The 22,601-nt window shown below is 36.6% G+C and overlaps 1 protein-coding gene across 1 annotated transcript; it reads left to right on the top strand.

The window, feature by feature from the left end:
- Nucleotides 1-5,748: 5,748 nt before the first annotated feature.
- mxra8a (matrix-remodelling associated 8a) lies at nt 5,749-22,206 on the top strand. Its single transcript, XM_077203423.1, has 10 exons — nt 5,749-6,049; nt 10,429-10,455; nt 11,073-11,375; nt 11,664-11,765; nt 12,507-12,974; nt 18,773-18,934; nt 19,170-19,227; nt 19,323-19,405; nt 19,482-19,556; nt 20,024-22,206. The coding sequence occupies exons 1-10, from the start codon at nt 5,998-6,000 to the stop codon at nt 20,047-20,049; spliced, it is 1,356 nt and encodes a 451-aa protein (XP_077059538.1). The 5' UTR covers nt 5,749-5,997; the 3' UTR covers nt 20,050-22,206.
- Nucleotides 22,207-22,601: the final 395 nt, after the last annotated feature.

The following is a 22,601-nucleotide window of genomic DNA, read 5'->3' as shown; positions in this document are numbered from 1 at the left end:
TGTTTGGAGAAATGATAATGGCTTGTTTGTTTATTTGAGCATGAATCCCAAAGGCTGCTTTTAGATAATTATAATATAGGCCTAGTTGTAGAAATACAGTTGCCCTTTCTCTCTTTGCTGGCAGACGTCTTTGGGTTCTTAGGAGAATGAGGCTGTCTTGGTTGTTTGTTCCCTATAGTTTTATTGCTCATTGCGGGAGCTGAGTCTGCAATGTGGCCCATAACCATTCTGCGAGCAAAGCCTGTAAACACACCAACAACACCTTGACGAAACAGCGACTGATTTATTACTATATAACCTATATTATTTTTTGTCAGACAATAGAACAAGTAGCTATGATATAGTGAATGACTAAATTTTTTTATGTGTAAAATCATCTGAATTGGACGAGTTCGGAAACTGGATGAAAGCTCTGTGATTGTGAGTAGGCTATTACAAGTAATAAGCACAAGAAAAGAAAGAAAATTAAAATGGTCAAACAAAACTCTTTAAAATATAAAACAAAAGAGATGCAGATAAGTGACAAGTCCGTGGAAAAACAAAAAAACTGCCGCGCGCTCAACATGAATGTGCTGCTGCTCGTATCAACCTATAGTTTCAACCATTCACTGAACAAGGTAGAGGCAGTTAGAGAGAGTGACGGCAGGGAGAAAGCAATACCCTGGCGCTCTTAGAACAGTAAGCCTACTAGCATTCTGGAGGTTACTGGGGTTTGCCTAAAAAGTCGCTAGTTTGTCTAAAATGTCGTTAAAGGGGTCTGAAAAGTCGCTACAAAATAGCGACAAAGGCGCTAAGTTGGCAACACCACATGCAAACGTCTCGACCCCGCAGTTTCATTGGTCGAAGCTGTAAACCAAACATTTTCCTTTCTGCCCTCAGAAATTGTTTAAGTAAAACTCCCATCTGCCAAAAGCTTTTCTCAAACGGCAGTGCCCCCCAGCCGATGACCCAATTCCCCTCAGTAGATCTGCTCTGTCGCCGACTCTGGACTGAGGCACCACCATCTGTAATTATTACCAGGTGTTACATCATACGACTCTGTCATGGGCTAGCTAGTGTAAATCAAAGACAATATGCACCATGCATTGGAATGATCATCTGTAAAATATTACAAAATAACAGATTGCTACATATACTACATATGCATGTGCTCAGGGTGCGAGGTTGGGGGACGGATGCTTGGGATTTCCCCCTTTCTGGTCAATGTATCCCTGCCTCTGCTTTATTATTTTAAATGTATCCCCCCCGGGAGGCTATCCGGGTCTCTTTGGAACACTCATTTCAACATACTACGATTTGGGACGGATTGTATGCGAATTGGGACGCAGCACGAGTGTGTCTGCGCGCGAGCGACAGTGCGCGAGAGAGACTGAGTATGTTTTTAACAGTAAATTGACACAGTGGCAACAACACAATAAATGTATCCCATTAAATAGAAATTTTAACGAATATTTAATTAAAATGCAATTAAAACTCAATACAAAACTGTAGGCTATAGGTTTGTTTTTCTGTGCATTTGGTGTCTTTTGTGTGCATCACTGCATGTAGGATGTGTGTATGCTTGTCAAATAATGTAACATTTTGTTAAAGATTTTAACATCTTTTTAAACAAAACAGTGATTAGTAATGAAATCTTACTATGAATTCAATCTTATTTAATCCTTCATATTAAAGTTTGTGTGCTTGAATTATTTAGTCCAAAACAAGACGTTTGTACCCTACTGATTGTTGTCCATAAATCAAACTTCATAGCGAACTGCGCGAGAGAGACCGAGTGTGTCAGTGCGCGCGAGTGAGACCTTCTTTCCGTACATTTTTATATGTGTTTTAGAGATTGAGTTGAAATCACATATTAACATTACTGCCCTGACTAGGATGTATACTTCATAGATATTTGGAATAGTAGGCTATGGAAATGTAAGGTTCAGATCACTTAAAGTAACACCAGGTAACTTTTCAACCTTCATAATATATTCCCAAGTCTCTTGTGATGGTACATCGACTTACAATAGGTTGAATGTGTCTGCCATAGCCTGACAGGGTCTGTAGCGTTTTTAATCGTACTTTTAAACTTCGGGTTTCGGGTAGTAACCGGCGAACAAAGAGAACTACAAAACTCGACTGCTTTACGGCATATACGTCACTTCCACCACCACCCCCACTTCCTTAAAATGCAGGGGCTGTCAAGTGTCACGCATTGAGCGTGACAGTCACTCATTTCGGTCTTTTTTCACGCTCTCCCGCCAAACATTGTATTTCTCACGCTGAAAAACTATTTGTAATATATTTAATATCCCGCAGCGCCCAAAACTCTGGCCGCGCCGCTCTCACTGTGGAACAGGCATGAATTCAAGCGCGTCTCCTCTGGTGATGTTCGTCTGGTGTTGTTAGCCAATCAGAAAATAGCACTATTGTATCTGGGTAACATTTAACGCAACAACCAATGACACCCCATAGTCTGGGGTGTTTTTTTGTCTGCCTGACTATGTTACGGAAGCTATCTTATCCTCCGTTTATCTTCATGAATCAGGTAATGATTATTTGTCTTGCCTCAAGCTATAATGCAAATCGATTTGTAAAATTTGCAGATTTATTTATGGTAGCTTGATATTATAATATTGACGATATATGGTTATTATCTACCACTCAAACATTGCATTGAAGTATCATATACAGGTCCTTCTCAAAAAATTAGCATATTGTGATAAAGTTCATTATTTTCCATAATATAATGATAAAAATTAAACTTTCATATATTTTAGATTCATTGCACACCAACTGAAATATTTCAGGTGTTTTATTGTTTTAATACTGATGATTTTGGCATACAGCTCATGAAAACCCAAAATTCCTGTCTCAAAAAATTAGCATATTTCATCCGACCAATAAAATAAGTGTTTTTAATACAAAAAAAAAAGTCAACCTTCAAATAATTATGTTCAGTTATGCACACAATAGTCAATACTTGGTCGGGAATCCTTTTGCAGAAATGACTGCTTCAATGCGGCGTGGCATGGAGGCAATCAGCCTGTGGCACTGCTGAGGTGTTATGGAGGCCCAGGATGCTTCGATAGCGGCCTTAAGCTCATCCAGAGTGTTGGGTCTTGCGTCTCTCAACTTTCTCTTCACAATATCCCACAGATTCTCTATGGGGTTCAGGTCAGGAGAGTTGGCAGGCCAATTGAGCACAGTAATACCATGGTCAGTAAACCATTTACCAGTGGTTTTGGCACTGTGAGCAGGTGCCAGGTCGTGCTGAAAAATGAAATCTTCATCTCCATAAAGCTTTTCAGCAGATGGAAGCATGAAGTGCTCCAAAATCTCCTGATAGCTAGCTGCATTGGCCCTGCCCTTGATTAAACACAGTGCACTAACACCAGCGGCTGACATGGCACCCCAGACCATCACTGTCTGTGGGTACTTGACACTGGACTTCAGGCATTTTGGCATTTCCTTCTCCCCAGTCTTCCTCCAGACTCTGGCACCTTGATTTCCGAATGACTTGCAAAACTGAGCAACAGTCCAGTGCTGCTTCTCTGTAGCCCAGGTCAGGCTCTTCTGCCGCTGTTTCTGGTTCAAAAGTGGCTTGACCTGGGGAATGCGGCACCTGTAGCCCATTTCCTGCACACGCCTGTGCACGGTGGCTCTGGATGTTTCTACTCCTGACTCAGTCCACTGCTTCCGCAGGTCCCCCAAGGTCTGGAATCGGTCCTTCTCCACAATCTTCCTCAGGGTTCGGTCACCTCTTCTCGTTGTGCAGCGTTTTTTGCCACACTTTTTCCTTCCCACAGACTTCCCACTGAGGTGCCTTGATACAGCACTCTGGGAACAGCCTATTTGTTCAGAAATTTCTTTCTGTGTCTTACCCTCTTGCTTGAGGGTGTCAATGAAGGCCTTCTGGACAGCAGTCAGGTCGGCAGTCTTACCCATGATTGCGGTTTTGAGTAATGAAACAGGCTGGGAGTTTTTAAAAGCCTCAGGAATCTTTTGCAGGTGTTTATAATTAATTAGTTGATACAGATGATTAGGTTAATAGCTTGTTTAGAGACCCTTTTCATGATATGCTAATTTTTTGAGACAGGAATTTTGGGTTTTCATGAGCTGTATGCCAAAATCATCAGTATTAAAACAATAAAAGACCTGAAATATTTCAGTTGGTGTGCAATGAATCTAAAATATATGAAAGTTTAATTTTTATCATTACATTATGGAAAATAATTAACTTTATCACAATATGCTAATTTTTTGAGAAGGACCTGTAGATTCAGTAAAACGGTAACCAATAGACTAGGCTACTATAATGACACTGGCTTGTAAACGTGATCATCGCGATCATTTGTCGTTAGAAAAAAAATAAAACCCATGAAATTATATTCATATGACGTGCTGAAATATATGCCACTTTACCTGGAATGAAGACATTTCACACGCGACGCAAGCAGAACACCTGCATGTGACCTCCTCCTACAGTGTTCAGGGCTATCATGGTTGTCAACAAATGCACGATGACAGAGTTTACGACAGTAGTAGAGGACAATACTGTTTCCCAACTGTAGGGGGACCCCGAGAGCAAAAGTTACCTGGTGTTACTTTAAAACATGTATGGAAATCGAAGAGTCATCGGTGGAGTCTGGATGTCATCTACTGGAAAAGTTTGGTACCGCGCACAAAAAAAACATTCCTAAAGCTCATTTATATCAATCTAAAATCTGGACCGGAACTTGTTCAGATATGTAGCATTGGTTTTCTTGACGTTTTAGAGTTGAAAATGTTTTGTAAATATATATAAAATACAACATATACATTTTATATATTTTTTTAATTTTCATAAACTTCTAAACTTTTTAAACTTTACTTTTACAACTTTGTTGTACTTCTTTCATAATCTGAGAAGTGTGCCCTTTTAGTACCCTGTTACTTCGCAGTGCATTAAGTAATGTTAAAAAATATAACTTTTTATTTTAATAATCAATAGTAGCTAAACGGGAAATTAAAGATCAATAAATGCTGTAGACGTGCAGTTATTATTAGTCCATGTGAACTAATGTTGTTAAATAAAGTATGAAACCTTATTGTAAAATTTACAGAAATTACAACTGGAAAATTTGCGAGATGCGTCTTTTCGGTGACCCCAAAGCGCACGTCGATAACGTGCGTTTTAAATAGCAGATCACGCGTGGGGAACGATAAGCTATTAGAGTAAAATATTGCGTTAGGCTACTTCATGAGTTAATAAGAAAAAATATTTCACAATTCCTGCAAATTCAGTAATGAAGTTCATGTTCTCATGATTTATTTTTATGAATAAAAATGTTTCAAACATCCCCTCTCTGTTTTTTTCACAAATCGCACCCTGCACATGCTACAGTTTTGTATGGAGATAGAAACTATTTGGCTTTGGCAATCGAACACAACGTTTATCGGGTATCGCAAAAACATTTTTAGAGAACCCAAAAGTTGTATGAGCAAATGCAAGTTTCTATTTGGTTAGTTATCGGAATTCGGAACGCAAAAGTTTATTATTTCGGGAACTATTTAAACGATTCATTGCTATTAACTGTCATAACTGTCCTCATATTAACTTTTAACAATGCCTCTAAACTGTTACACGAAGTTCCGAAATCAAACATTTGAATAGGATGTCGACTTTCTCTGAATAGGGGATTTCATTTTCTTATGAGAACTGTGCTTGAAGTTTTCATATTTGCTCTCAAAAGTAAAATTTTTCTTTCATACTCCTGCTGGACTAGATGAATATGAACAAAGAGTGTATCTGAAGGGTTTATTGTTGGTGTTTAAAAAGGGCAGGCCATGCAGAGGGACTGGATCCTGAAGGTGGGTCAGTAGAACTGACTGCCGCTTCTGCTGAAATCGCTGGTCGACAAACAGCAAGAGTTCCTTCGCGATAAATGTTTGCCAGGTGAATAAAGCCTGCTAATTCGGATTTATATTGTTTTTAACATATCGTAAAGTGATCAAACCAAGAGGATATCGGTCATGAAGAACTTGGCTGTGCCCTTGTGCGCTCGAGCGCATTTCTTGGCTCAAAGTGAGTATCTGATTTATCCAGTTGAAGCAAAGTTACTGTTGTTCTTTAAGTTTTATCGTGGTTCTATTTACATTGACTACTCATAGAATAACGGATAAATTATTGTTTATTATGTAGGCTAATTGAACAGACTTCTAAAAATGTATAGCCTAATTTTGGATTAAATACATCAACGTGTGATTGTTTGTGTGGGAGATTATGTACAAGAAACATGTCAGGATATTCTCCCCTCACCTGAGTGTGTATCTTTGCATGTCTCTTTAGAGTCATTGTACATGTTTGTGAATATTTTCTTCTGTTTAAACGTTTTATAATGTCATGTAATGGGTTTTCAACCTGTATTTTACACTGAGACTCAGACCCAAATGCCAAAACCAGCTGGCGCAGAAAAAGTCAAACCTGTGTCCAAGACGGATGACTTTGTTTTGAACTAACCCAAAGAAAAGGTTCTGCTCCAAACAAACCTGAGTTACATGACATGGGCACCAAAGGTAAAGCACATATAAGGGCAAAAAAGCAAAGGAACTTTAATCCTGGAAATTCTGTCATATAAATTCCTGAATGCGGCTTGGAATTTTTTTTTTTTTTCAAGAGGTTTATCCACGATGGCTTTGTTAAAGTGTCAGATGGTTCACCAAGAGCCGAAGCTTATTCTTTTTGAAGTCTTCACACTGAAAACAGAATGAATCAAGAAAATTCCCCTTACCTAACACATTGGATCTAGAATTGCATGTTTAGAACTCAAGAGGGATTCAGTGTGATTCACTTGAGTCTTGACACAAACAGTAAAGACATAAGGTTTTATTTAAAGCAAGTGAAGATGTAGGCCTTCTATTATTTAGACATAGGCCTACTCATCTTATTGCAGATTGAGTCAGCATTGTAATCTTTTGACCGGCCACATTGGCAGTTTTTTTTCAGTTGGAGCTTGATGTTTTTTCATGTTAAACTAACCCTTGTTTGGACTGGACCTGTCTTTGCCTCCATATTAACTTCTAAAAGGATCTGTTCCATCTGGTCCATACACTGACATACTGAAGTAAAATGCCAACGCTATCTCACGACCAATTCGTATACGAATTTGTACGAGTGATTAAAAATTGGCTAATTCGTATGAATTTGAAAAAAATAAAATAAAAATTGGTACGACCTCACTCGTACGAATTTTTACGATTTGTCTGAACCCACGTGATGGGTAGGTTTAGGGGCGGGGTCAGGGTAGGTAATTCTTACAAATTCATACGAATTGGGCAACTCGTAAAATATGTACGATTTAGCAAAAATCGTACTTAATCGTACGAGTGAGGTCGTATGAATTCGTACGAATTAGCCACCTCGTAAAATTCGTAAGAATTGACGTGAGATCGGGCTGAAAATGCTCAGTATTAGCCTAGTATTCTATCTTGACCTTTCAGCTGCTTGACCTGTTATTATAGTTTTTATTTTGAGTGTAAAATTCCATAACATAATGGTTCTGCACAACCAGCAGGTCTGTAAGACAACAAAAGTCTACTATATTTTTACTCGTGTAAACAAACCTTGGCTACAGTCTTTTAAATATACCCAGGCCTGACAAACAACACTGCTCAGAGTTTTCTACTTGGCTGAGATTAGGAACACTGGCATAGTTCAGGTGTAGAGCTATTTATGAAATTATTTCCATCATTAAAAAATATAGTTCTTTATAAAGCTATATTCAGTTCCTTTGTAGCTGTGTTCCATGAATATAATAGAAGAACATCTGAACCCCAACTTTAGACTTAGAAAATTGACCATTTGCTGCAGAAACAGAGAGTGAGACAAGTTTAATAAACATACATTTTCTTCTTTCATACCCATTCTGATAATCTGTTCAAACATCTTGTCAAGTTAATGACATGTTGCATGTTTATTGTAAAAAGCTCAAAAGGGAAAGTTCACCCCAAAATGAAAAATATCATTGTTTACTCACCCTCATGTACAAACCTGCTTGACTTTTTTTCTGTGAAACACAAAAGAAGGTATTTTTAAAATATCCCAGTGTTTTTTCTTCTTCATGGGATCCAGTGTTGTTTGGACCCAACATGATTTAAAATATTCTTCTGTTCTGCAGAAGAAAGAAAGTCAAACATTACATGAGAGCGAGCAGATGGCACTGAATTGTAATTTTTGGGTGAACTGTCCCTTTAATATGAATGAGGAATGTAATATGAGAAAGACATAGAAAGTGAGATGCAGTTTTGTAGGTTCACAGTCTCGTGTGCAGGTGTATCTTTGCCCACAACACGTTAGTGTGAATATGAGTTTGCGTCTGTGAATGAAATATGCGTATGGACAAGTCGCTGCGTTTCAAAGTGCTTCCTCAGCAGATTCCAAACCCTTGACCCTCTCCCTCCACCTCCTCTGCGTTTCGCTCTGATGTTTGTGGTTTCTCTGGCTTCTAACACATCCTTATTACTGCCTTTCTATTGCCCTCAGGATTTGCTGTACATTCTCAAAAGTATTTCCTTTTTTCTCATTTGACACAAAATCATTATGACATGCAACAACCCTCAAAGACCATACAGAGTTGAAATCCCATGTGAAAATAAGTACCACTGTGAATTTTTTCTTTATTGTAGAAGTTTTTTAAAAAGTTTAATATTTTGTGCTGCCTTTCAGAGGAACTGTCTTTTCTGCAGACAGTGACAGATGACTATTCCAGTTAAGTCATATGAATGGTAGTCATAGTTAAAGACAGCTGTGCAAAAAGAACTTCACTGTTTTGAATTTTCATTAAAAATGCTGTGTTTCACAATGTTGTGAAACGCTTAAAACATTCTACTGAGTGTTTTGTTTTGTACTGTCTCTAAGCGTGTGGGTTGTGTGAGTAGAATTTAAAAACAAGTAAACCAGCCCATTTTAAGTTAATTCTTTTATATTTGTAGCATGTTGAAAAAGGAAGCACAGAAAATGTTACCGCTTTATGACTGGGAGTGGTTGGATTTTCCCAGACCCTCTTAATGCAAGGGTATCTTGGACTGTTCAACCACTCCCTTAGTCTTAAAGTTCATAAAATGAACATTCTGTCATCATTTACTCATCTCATGTTGTTAAAAAGTACTCCATTGTGCACTATTTTGCAAATCATCTGAAGCCTTACGATAGAGGAACATGCATGTGAGTCATTATTCCCTGATAATATTCCAATCCAGTGAGCTTTAAACTTCTGATTCAATGATTCACTCGATTAATCAGATTTAGCAATTTATTTGTTGATTGAATCAGAAAAGGAATTGATTTGTTGTTAACACTTACAGTAAGGATCAATTTGTTAACATTGGCAATCTACATTAACATGAACTAACTATGAAAAATACTATGAAAATTACCATTTAATAATCTTAATGTTAATTTCAACATTTACTAATTCATTATCAAAATCAAAAGTATCTGTTAATATTATTCAATGTGCCTGAGCTGATATGAATTAAAGCAGCACTAAGTAAGATATTTTACCTTAAAATAATGTATCCAGAATCGTTTAAGTGGTACATCAAGTCGTGACATGGTGAAATGCACTTATGCCACAGCTTTGTATTTGTATTAGCTAACATTAACATTAAAGATGAATTATTACTGTAACTAATGTATTGCTCATTGTTAATTTAGTCATTAACTAACGTTAACTACTGGGAACTTGTTGTAAAGTGTTACCGATTTGTTAATGAATCAGACATTGTTACTTCTCTCATGAGCATGTCAAAGAGAGCTATGGTGATTGTCAGTTTTCTTTTTGGCTGAACTGTCCCTTTAAGGTTGGTTTTAACTCGAACTTGACTAAAATGTCGTGATTGAGAATAATATGGGCTTAGGTAATATCTAGTTAAATATTTATATTCTAAGTCTAAAATTTACTCTAGATTACAAAGGAATGTTTTATTAGCCGTGAGTGTTTTGACTCTTCTTGCAGATGCAAGGAGAGCTGTTTATTTGTGAAGGTTACAGACTCATACAAACACCCATAAATAGTCCTTTCAGACATAAGTGATGCAAGTTCAAAATATTGGTGCTACTCGTTTTCCCCTAAATGCTTGCTGACAAAGAGCTTTTTTTACAAACAGGGAAACAGTTTGGTTTGAAACAAGCATTGCTTGACTGTCACTGCATTCCTCTATATTTCTGTGCATTACTGTATCTTTCCTATATTAGGAACTATTATTAGGCTACTTCATATAAAGCACCCAACCTGTCAGATTAACTGCTGCTTAAGTGCCTGCTGCTTTTTCAGAGCTAATTGTAAACAGTAATTTCTGAAAACAGTGATAATATCTCTGGTATTTAATGTAGTGGGATGAAATTCATGACAGCACTGTGTATATTTAATCTTTACTTGTTTTTCCTGTTTGCTTATTTTACAGTTCTGGCTTCCTTCCTCTTCAGCCCTGGTAAGTGCATAACTTGAACCATAAAAATATAAAATTTAAACAAAAGTGTATCAAGCACCTTACATAATGTCATAATTATCCCAAAATATACAAAAACATTCAAAAGTTTAACGTCAGTAATATCTTTTAAAGAAATGAATACTTCTATTCAGCAAGGATGCATTCAAAGTGACAGTAAATATTTCTAGTAAATGCTTTTAAATTAATTTTCTGTTCATCAAAGAATCTAAAAAAATGTATCATGGTTTCCACAAAAATTTTAAGCAGCACAACTGTTTTTAACATAGATAATAATTATTCTTGAGCAGCAAATCAGCATATAAGAGTGAATACTGGAGAATCATGTGACACTAAAGACTGTAAGTAATGAAATGGAAAATTCAGCTCACAGGAATAAATTAAGTCTTCTTACAAAAGCATTCAAAAAACTTACTGACCCAAAACTTTTGAATAGTTTACAGGACTGACTGAGAATGCTGTAATTACTGCTGCTGTATAGCAACACATGGTTTATAACAACAGCACTGCTCCATTTACTTTAAGTAATCACATATGATAGTTTTTTTCGATCATCAGAGACCTAATCTGTTTCGGGAAACCTGCTCTTTGTGTGTCAGCGCTAGGCCAAAGCGATGGCAGTGGCGTAGTGGTGGCCATGTACAATATCAGCGCCCCTCAAGGATCACAGGCGATATTGCAGTGTCATAGTCAACGCATGGTATGGACCCAAGACCGCCTAAAGGACCGCCAACGGGTAGTGCACTGGGATTTACTTCGTAGTGGCCCAGACCTTGCAATGGAACGTGTTATAGACATGTTTTCTGCTGGAGACCAGCGCATCTACAATGGCTACAACCAGGGACGCATTAACATGCCCAAGACTGCTTTTAAGGATGGTAACTTCTCATTGGTAATTAAAGGTGAGATACTTTTGGGCAACACAAATGTTACCGAATAATATGAGTTAATCAATTTCTCTATATGTATGTTTGGAACACTCTAGAAACTTCCTAACAACCACGAGAAAACTTTAGCAGCCACCTAGCTATATAACTTTCAATCCCTTCAAACTGCTCAAGTATTCAAAAATAAGACCTATATAACTTTCACACTTCAAAATAACCTTCAAACTTCACAACTTCCATGCAAAGCCCCAATGTTCATCCTCTGGATAAATTAATGCATTTTGTCTGGGTTCCTTCATACAGATGTTGCAATGAGTGATAAAGGAATCTACTCCTGTAACCTGCATCATCATTACTGCCACCTGTATGAGGCAATCAAAGTTCAGCTCAATGTCACCAAATCAGGTTGGTAAACTCACTTCATATTTTAGAGTTTTTTGCCTGGCTATTCTTGGCATTTAACCTGCCTCTTTATCAAACGGTTCAAGTTTATGCCAAATAAGGAGCTGTCTGACGATTAAAGAATGGAAAGAATGTGAAGACCGTTTGAAAAGAAAATTTTGCCCTCTCCTGTTCATCTCCATTAACCAACTTTAAACAATTTTTTTAACAACAAATATTTTACTCTAATATGCTGACATATATAAATAGTATATATATATATATATATATATACAGTATATGCATGTATTAAAATACATATATCTGTTTTTATTCCTATATCTATATATATATACATACTTTTTTATACATACTCGTATAAGTGTGCGTACTCAGACGCGGCCGTTGCAATTCGGAGGCCAGTTTCAAATAAACTTTGTTTATTGAACTGTTGTATGAAATCAATAGGCTATCACATTTGCAATTGTGCTGATATTCGGGAAAACAGCATTCTATGTATATCCTGTTATAAATATTAAAAACAAGAACTCATACAGGGACATTTTTTGCCCCTTATATCTTGATTTTTGGGGGACATTTTTATTTATTTTGGTGGCATTTTTGCCTCAAGCCCCTGTTAATTTCCATGATGGCATGTCTCTTTTTCGAGCTCAAGCTGACAGAGGCCCCTTGCGTTGCGAGGCCATTCTCAAGTCAAACATACTGTGTTTGCTGCATTCTCATCAAGCTGTGGTTTTCTCTCAGCACGTAAGGAGAGGCGGTTCTGGGACGGTCAGAAGGCTGTGTATGTGGTTCTGTTGGGCAGCACGGTGGTTCTCCCTTGCGTTAACCGCCGGCCCATCTGGACTGAGGGAAACAGTCAAGAGGACCAACAACAGGTGGTGCACTGGGATCGTCAACCTCCAGGGGTCCGACATGACCGCGCCGATCGACTCATCGACCTGTACGCTTCTGGTGAGAGGCGTCACTACGGACCATTGTTTGTTCAGCAAAAGATGAATATTTCTGCCACAGCATTCTCGCAGGGAGATTTTTCTCTGATCATCTCAGACATCCAGCTACTAGATCAGGGGCTATACTCCTGTCATCTCCACCATCACTACTGCGGCCTGCATGAGAGACGCATCTTCCAGCTTTCTGTGACCCCTCCGGTCCCTCAGATCCCTCAGGAACCCACTGATGAACCTCAGTATCTTCCCAATGAAGACCCAAGTAAGAGAAACACACACTTTTTACTTAATAAGACACTACTAGTAAAATAACTGCTAGTTTTGTACTCACCTGCTACTATTACTATTTTCAACATTTTAAAATTATGATATGGTATCAGAATTCAATGACTTATTTATGTTTGCCCTGGCTGCATTTATTGTTCAAAAATACAGTAAAAACAGTAAGATTGTGAAGTATTTTTATAAAATACTATTACAAACAAACTGTTTTCTATGGTAATTATTTCTGTGATGGCAAAACAGCAGTTGTTCAGCAGCACATAATACTTCAGAAATCTTTCCAATATGCCGATTTTGCTGCTCAAGAAACATTTATTAATATTATCAATGTTAAAAACAGTTGCTTAATAGTTTTGTGGTTTTTCTGGATTCTTTGATGATTATAAATTTTAAAAGGATTTCGTCTTTTATATGAAATAGAAATCTATTGTAACATTTTTTATGTCTTTACTGCCAATTTTTTTTCGTTTAATACACACTTGCTAAAACCATTCATTTATTTTCATGAGCTGCATAAATTCAGGCAAGCATAAATTCAACTACCCTGCCAACATTTCATGTACTGTAGGTGTTATATGGCCTTGAAATATGGGCCCTACACGGGTTTATCCATGGATTCTATGTCGGCCCTATCTGAATAAGCCCCAGTATGGACAAACCTAGTAGGGCCTATATTTCAAAGCCATATTATGTCTACATTTAATGCCCCAACATTAAATGTTGCCTGGGTAGTCATGTACTGTCTCAGTCTAACAGCACACAAGGGATTTTCCAGAAATTATCCCAATTTATCACAGAAAAGTTTCTGCTGTCAGGAGTTCTTGTTTGTTATTTGACTTGTTATATAACTTGTTTGCACCTTCAGAGTCCAATAAATATTTTTCTTGTGAATGCATCTATGTTGTTCATAAAGGTTGTCTAAAATGGTTGTCAGTGGACTTGTCACACAACTCACAAGTAGCATGAGGCTAAATGCCAGTGCAGAACACTTAAACAGGTAGAGCGTCCGTCTTGGAGCATCGTCAGCATGTTCCCGAATATATCTTTGCAACTCAGAACCCTGGGCTAGGGAGTTCTCCTGATTTACTTTGCCTTTTTTTATCTGTTGATGTTCGTGGTTTGTTATTTGCTTGTATTTACAAGAGAAAGAGGCAAGGGTTGATGCTTATTACAGGTTTAGTCAACACTTGTTTTACAGAAGAGTTTTGCATACTTTGTCAGCATTTATTAAGCCAAAGAAAAAACACTCAGCACCCTGGAACTCCAATCTTGTTTCTTCTAAATTTAATCTGTTTTGACTAAATGATAAATATATTTATGAGAAAGAAGAGAAGGAGAAATGGATGTAATCACAAGGCATGAACTCAAACAAACTGTCATGACCTAAAATAGTCTGAGGTAAGTCTGAAGATCTGGTTACCCTTCTGTCTGGGTTCACGTTCATTAAAATGCAGCAGTTCTCTTTTTAAAGCTTATTCTTCTTTTGCTTCAAGCATGCTTCTTTTTCTCTCATTTTTTTAAACCCCGCATTCCACTGCCGTTCCCTCTCCCACTGCTGCAGCTCGCTTTCTCAGTTTGAGCTCTGCTCTGGTTGGGATCATTCGATAGTCGCATGTTTTCCTTTGAGGTACTGCCAGGCAGACAGGAGCAAAGGAGGATAAGAAAGTGCTTTTTTACTTGGATAAGATGGGGAGGTAGATGATGGGAACTGTCTGGGAGATAAAAATAAGGAAGGAAATATATGAGGCAGAGACAAATCAATGCATATTTTTAACAGTGACAAAGAGAGTTGGGTAAAAGAAGGGTGGGGATTCTGTAGGAAAAAAGCACTAGTAAGAGAATGTGGGAAAGTCATTTTCTATGGTAATACTGTTTCTACTGGACCTTAGACTACACAAACCTCAGTGGAATCTTGTGGATAATCACAGACTTTTGGGCAAGAAAGAAAAGAGCTAAACACTTCATGCACTGCTGAATTCATTACTAACAACTAAATATTTCTGCATTTGCAAAAAACTTTGGGCATCTGCAGTAACTGTTTTTACACTCTGCTGTTTTAATTTGCAGTGTGAGTGTCCGTATTTTGTTTTGTTGTCAGTTTTGTCGTCTCTCTTCCTTGACTTAAAGGGACAGTTTTGACATCATTGATCACCTTCATGTCATTTCAATCCATTATGACTTTTTTCTTTTATTGTGAAACACATTATCATAAACAAAAATATCATCAAAATAGTTCAAACAACTTACGCACATTATTCAGAGTATTATGAAGCCGTATGATAGCTTTTATTTTCACACACTCTAAAATTTGAGTCATAATTAACTGAAAAAGTCTAACTGAAAAAAATCTCCTTTGCATATTTGTGAAATGAGTTGCAATGACCATTCAACAAATGAGTCTTTTGAATAATTTTGAATCATTCTTTTGATTATCTTTTTTAATGAATCGACCAGTCTGGTGAATTCACACCAGTCTGAATTATTCGTTCATGAGTTTTCAAGTTCAAATGATGCAGTTGCAGTGGTTAACAGCTCACTGGAAGATAATCAGTGAAAAATGACTCAAAGCGTAAGCACAAAACAAATCATGTGATGCTTTGAATGATGATCAAATGTTCATGTGTTGGCTAAACTATTCCTTTAAAGCGTCAGATTTCCTCAAGACACCCTTATCTATGTTGTACAGTGTGCACTGCAGCCTGTTTACAAATGCCAGTCTGTTTGACTTCCAAGCTTTTAACTGTTGCTGCTTCTCTTTGTGTTTTGACTTATTTGTCTGCAATTTTTTTCCTCTTCTGTTTCTTAAATTTTCCTCTTGATCTGTCTTGCCTGTGTTGTGCTCTCTCTCACTTCAGTCTTCTCCTTTTTTTGACCATTCTCTCTTTTTAACCTACATCTTCATGCTTTTTGGAGTTTTTTTGGACAGCGTCTTGTTTATCTGCAGGAAAAGGGAAGTTAGCTTCATCTGTAAAGCATCTGGCCAGCTGTCGCTAGAGCTCAACATTAGACAGTGAGGCATAGGGAGGAGAATGTTGTAGATTTAGGTCAGCCCACCCTCCACCTCCCCTCATTCCCCCTTCAACCTTCCCTCAACCCATTCTTAAACCAACCGAAATGTGTCAGTCCTTTTCTCTGTTTTATCTAAGCATGAAGAAAAAGACAACTGTCTGGATCCAGCATAGCCATTACATAAAGTTATTTCCTTTTTGGACTTCCCATAACTCTGTTTATCCTCTTATAGTCCAAAACTGTTTTAAACCAGGTGGTTCCAATCATGTAAATCACTCGCTTAAAGTTTTCACGAGGATCTCATCTGGCATATCATTGATTGTTTAAAAGTTGCAAGGTTTGAGCATATTGATGTTCCCCTATGGTCTTTTAAGCAGGAGAGTCCAAGACATGTCCCAGTGTAAGTCCTGATCTGGATTGTTTGGTCCATAAATGCTTGGCTTTTATCATGAGCCCAAACTCAATATCATCATAAACATGACTGTTCTTGAATACATCTGTTCATGGACAGTCAGGAAATAGTAAAGATTGTTTCTCAAGATTGGGAGATGTCTTCTTTCTTTTGAGCAATTATTATTATTATTTGTGGGTCTGAAGCTAAGCAAAACACATCTTTGCAACATAACCATAAATAACTGTTAGGGAAATACTATTGTGAAGAAGCCTCCTTTGTGGTTTACCAGAGCTGAAAAATACAGAAATTAATGTATTATTTTGTAGCTGCCATTTCAGAAAAGGCTTTTAAGTACGGCTCTTGACTGCCAGTAACCAGTCATATCCGGCTTTTTATGAGGTCTTTTGAAAAAACGAGGGTAGAAGATCCTTCAGCTGTTACTGATTACCGTAATCTACCATTAGATATTATCCTGTGTTCCCCTCAATGCTGTCGCTTTAAACATGCACAATAAGAGTTTAAGATTGAGATTACAGGGCAGAAACTGTTATTCACACAAGTAACAATTACTTAATGGATATGTTTTAAGCAGTAGTAGGCAGAATTTGCTTGTTCTCACAGATAATTGGTGGTACATTAGAAAGATTACATTTCAAATATCTGTATTTGTGGGTATTAATATATATAATTTATAAATAATATCAACATTAATATTATTACCATTTAAAATAACTGTTTTCTATTTCAGTATATTTAAAAATGTAATTTACTCGTGTGCTGGCAAACCTTAATTTTCAGCATCATTACTTCAGTCTTCAGTGTCACATGATCCTTCAGAAATCATTCATGCTTTTCTTATTATTATCAATTTTGAAAACAGTTGTGTGTGGCTTAATACTTTTGTGGAAACCGAAATTCATTTTTCGATTCAAGCATTTACTTGAAATCAAAATATTTTGTAACATTATAAATGTCATGTTTGATCAATATGATACATCCTTGTTGAATAAAAGTCTTTTAAAAATCTTACTGACCCCAAAAAGATATACAGCTTTTATCAACCATGAAAAAAGCTTCAAAAATATTATATAAAAACTTCATAGGAATAAGATCTCTAGAAGCAAGAATATCTCTCTGATTTTCAGCTATTGCTCTTTTGCAAGATCCAACCATAATAGTTTCTGAGTGATTTTCCACATCTCATAATACTTCTTTTCTAAGAACTATGATGTCATATTTAGTCATCTCCTGTCGTCATTTTAGGCTGCGTGTCTTTATTATGTCTGTATCATAGATGAAGTGGTGCAACTTTGGCTTCTTTATTTAATTTATAAAAAATTTCTGTGGAAGCAAAACGGCAAATTCAATCAATAAACTAAACCACATAGTACCTCCCCATTATCCCCCCCATTCCTCCCTCTGTTTTCCGCCACTCTTCTTATTTAAATCCATGTTTTACTGCCAGGAGAGAAAAAAAAAACGTGGATCTCATTCTGGCTGAAAAACACGTGGCAGTTTCCGGTCTTTCTCCCAGAATTTTGACTACAGTTAAAATAAACAAGTGCACAAACTATCCTGCTGAAAACCAAGTATTTACATTTGCATATGATATTTTTGTCCAAAGCAACTTAAAATGCATACCTTTAATGCATTCTATCTTTATGTGGATTTTCTGAGAATCAGTCATGACCTTGTGTAGCCAACACTAAACTCTCACCTCCAACATCTGTTCAGCCCTAGTGCCATCTGTGTTGATTCTTCAATGTTCTTCAGTTGACATGTTCTAGATATCCCTATAAATCCAGCAATGAATATCTGTAAACTTTGTTTTATAATAAATAAATAATCTAAAAGTATATTAAAAGTACCATTCAATAGATCACTATGTTAAAACATGCTTCATTAGGTTTATTATTTGCTCTGTATATTTTACTTTCTTAATACTATTACTTTCTTTCAATGGTGAAGTTAATTTTTGTTGTTGTTTTGGAGTTTGGTATTTCAGTTATTTTTCTCTGAAAATTTAATTCTGTTTAATAGCAGGTTAATCATTATTTTTGTCATAATGTACATACTTTTTTGTATATTTTATATAGTATCCATTCTATATAAACTAATGTGGAGCCGAATAAAACATAAAAAGCTCAGGAGCTTGGATGATAATGGTTTCATTTTTTTTAACTCTCAAGGCATGAATTCAGAATATGACTATATCTGTAATATATCTCCTTCTGAAGTGCTGAGTTGTGATTTTTCACAAAGGATCTGTATAACCTTCAACTTAAGCTTTATAGTAACACAGGGCCCTCTGCTGGTTACTGAAAATGACAACAAGGATCAAATTCAAGGCCAAACTCGATCCTTTTCTCTTTTAGACACCAATCTGGTGGAAGTGCCGCCACATGTCATCAACGTCATCTTGCCAGAGCAAAGGAGTCACTTCCCGCAGCAGCTCGGCTACATCCTGGCAATTCTCCTTCTACTGGCCCTTATTGTGATGGCTATCGTTCTCCTCACACGTCACCGGAAAAGACCAGGTTTTTACCTTTTATTGATCACTTCCATCTGTCATTTTGCATTTTAATTGCTCTTATTTCAAATGTCTTAATTTGTACATTATATAATGTAACCTTTGTGAAAATAGCTCCTTTGTTGCACCTGAAAAGTGTATTTCAACCACATTATTTGTTATATAATATGCAGGCAATATGTGACATTTGTATGCTCAAATATGATTTTTGCTTCATTTAATTTGGTTTTTATAAAACGTAGGCCGAGATTTTGATCCACGTAAAGTTGAAAGCCCACCGCTACCGACGGTGACGTATGTGTGAGTACCAACTGATGTTAAAATGCCATCTGTGAACATTAAGCATCAGCTGTCCTGAATAAAACATCCACTGTCCTGGTGTGTCATACATCTAGGGGCCACACATCCTGTGCTAAGAAAGAATGTGAGCGAAGCATCCCGGAGGTGAAGGCAAGCAACCAAGAGGAGACAAAGTTGGGTGAGTTTACATCAGATTTCCTCTCAAAATGCTGCACCACCTTTTAAAACAAATGTTTTTCTGTTTGTCTCCTCAGACTACAAGAACAATCTCCTGAAGGAAGCTGAAATGTCCAAACTTTGCTCCCCAAAAGCCATTGACCTGGACAGAGGTAAAATGGACCCGGTCGTGATTATTTTCTGTAATTCACATTGAAAAATAAACCCCAAACTAAGTGCATGAAGACAACTAGACACCAGACAACTAGTTATCAAATGTAGTTCCGTTCATACTACACATATACCCCCGTTCACGGGTTTATATAAAAATTCTCAAATTGCATTCATTAATTACAGACTTTTACTTTACATTGTTAGTTCTTTTAAACTTTCTAGTCATCAAAGAATCTTGTATATAAAAAAGTGTCATGTTTTGCACCATCATATAAAGTAGCGACCATTTTCAGCTGTGATAAATATAAAGGTTTCTGGAGCAAAAAAGCCGTGTGATATTTACAAGCATATTAGAATGATTTCTGAAGGATTATGTGCATAAATAAATGCAGCATTGGTGAGCAGAAGAGGCCTCTTTTAAAAACATTAAAGAAATCTTACCAACCTCAACATCTTTTCTTTGCAGAGATGGAGAAGCCATCTTGGAAATAAGTGATACCTTGCTACTGGCTGGTCCAGGAGGATATTTGGAAATCTGGAATTCATGGAAGAAGAATGAAATGTGGAGATACGACAATATGGCAAGGAAAAAACACAAAAGAAGGAGAGTTGTATAATTTTTTCTGACTCAAGATCCTCTACCTTTTTTGGCTCTTGTGAAGCTCGCAGGAAGCACCAGAGTCTCCTCAGAAGTATTTTGGACAACTGATATATCAGACTAATGGCAAACGAGAGCACTCGAATGACAAGCAAAAAGCTTTAAAAAATGCAAGAATATAGTATTTTTTACCGAATTTGCCCAAAGCTGCCACGCACGCTATGAGTGAGAAGTAAACACACCCAGAATCATGTGTCCTGAGTGTCAAAATGTTTATATTGGTGTGAGATTTGGGCAATGAAAGGTTGAGGAAGAAGAAGGAAGAACCTTCTTATTCATTATGGAATCAAAAAATATGTAGAACAGTTTTTTTTAACGCATTTAGTAATTAAATCAGTTGTATGGCCACAAATATTCCAGAAGCTATTGGTACATATGGTTCATATTTTTCAGCTTCTCAATAGGTTTAAGCTGTGCTTTCTGAAAGTTACAATTCATAAATCTAGCATGCTTTTATGCAGACACCTGAATACCTTTACTGTATTATATGGAACAGCATGATTATTAAAAGGTCATTTCTGTTCTTAATGAAATCATGCTTGGTAGACAGTTTAGACAAAATATTTCATAAGTCTTCATAATATTCTAGACCAATTTAAATCAGTATTTTTTCTCCTTTTTGATATTCTTTTCCTCTTACTAACCATGTTACCACTAAAAAGCTACATTACCCTTAATGCATAACATTTCCTATCAAATCATCTGTATTGTGTCATCTAGAAATACTGTCTGTTATCACCTTTTTCATGTTATCATTTGTATATTTTCATGTTTACTTTTCTCATGTTACAAACCTTACTAATTGCTTTTGTCACGGTTTATTTGAATATTCCTGCATTTAATGTATTTGTTTTCATCCATACTGCTCTATGCTAACAGGCAGCTTTGAGGTCATTTTCAACAAACAAATAAGTGTGAAACTGATGCTAATGCATCAAGGTAACTACAACATGAAATTTATTAAATTTGAACAATTATTAAAAGGTACACGATTTAACTTTTGGCCCTCTAGTGGTTAAAAAAACCTGCATTTTGCGGAAGAACATTGTTTTGGTTGTGTTTTGCCTCTGCATGAATGTGCAGTTGAATATGGTTCTTTCTCATAAATAAAAAAGAGATTAAATAAATAAAAAAAGATTATCCTACTGCTCATAAAGCATTCACTACCAGGCTTAAGAGATATAAACAGTTTAGATAGAAAGAAAAGCCAAGCCGATGTTGATTCTTGTTTTATTACAAGGTCTGTTGCGTTCTCTTTCTTGCCAGCAGACTCTCCTCTGTTCTGCTTTTTTTTAAATGGGTGATACCCTGGAAGTTCGAGATTTAGCGTCCTCCATGTCAACCTTTCTTACTCATTGTGACAACAAAAGTTGCTTCAACACCATACACGCATCAAAGTAGACAGAGCAGCTTTTCTCTATTTACGGATATGACGAGACACACACGGGTGAGCGTATGTATGCAATTTCCCGCGCGAAAAACCATCCCGCTCGGTCTAAAATATAAACACTTATAATAGGCTTACCATAGTTCATCAAAGACAAAAACATGTTTTGGAAGAAGGACTGATGATGTATTGACTCATTTAAATTTTTAATCTGGAACATAAAAAATTACATAGTGCACCTTTAATATGGCTATGCATAGCAAACATTTCTTTTCTAGCTTGCTCAAATCAGTGTTATTCACTGTATACAGATTATCAAGGTGAAGCTATGAAGCAATTATTATGCCCATTATGATGATTAAATGACACTCTGTCACCTTTTTAATTTCCTTAAAGGCTCCAAATAAGAATGTGTCGAAGTCACATTGATTGAGGTTCCAAGATGAATTTGCTGGGTAGACGATGGTGTTTTTGGTACATGATACCACATAATGGATACTTGATTATTCCCATCCTGAAGCGGTTTATATTATTGATGATTTAATTTTCCAGTTCACTGCAAATGTTGTCTCATTCATAGCAGAATAAAATAAACACAATTTAACCTCTGGATTATCTTTTGCATGAGCTAGCCCTGTACTGTAGAGCATTTCTGATGCTGGACATGATCTCAAACTAAATCTCAAGTACTGGATGTTTTATATAGTGGAAATCATTGGTACAGCCACTTGCTCATTCATGTTTCAACAAAAATGCAGGAATGTCTGATGAACTGCACTTTAAAATTGCTGCAATTTTTTGACAGACATTTCTTTTACCATGAGTCATATCAGTGCTGTCAAAACAATTATCTCAGCCATCAGAACAGATTTTACTCTTGCCATACATTAACGCAAAATGTCTACCACATTTTTTTTTTAAATATAAAAATTATAAACATAAAAACAGGGGTAAATAAGCATTTTGAGAAATGAATTGTTTTCCTAGCATGAACCATGA

This window comes from Siphateles boraxobius, unplaced genomic scaffold, assembly GCF_051911475.1.
Source record: "Siphateles boraxobius isolate OS27281-9 unplaced genomic scaffold, OSU_SipBor_1 5, whole genome shotgun sequence".
Taxonomy (NCBI): Eukaryota; Metazoa; Chordata; class Actinopteri; order Cypriniformes; family Leuciscidae; genus Siphateles; species Siphateles boraxobius.
This window is presented reverse-complemented; position numbering and strand designations above follow the sequence as displayed.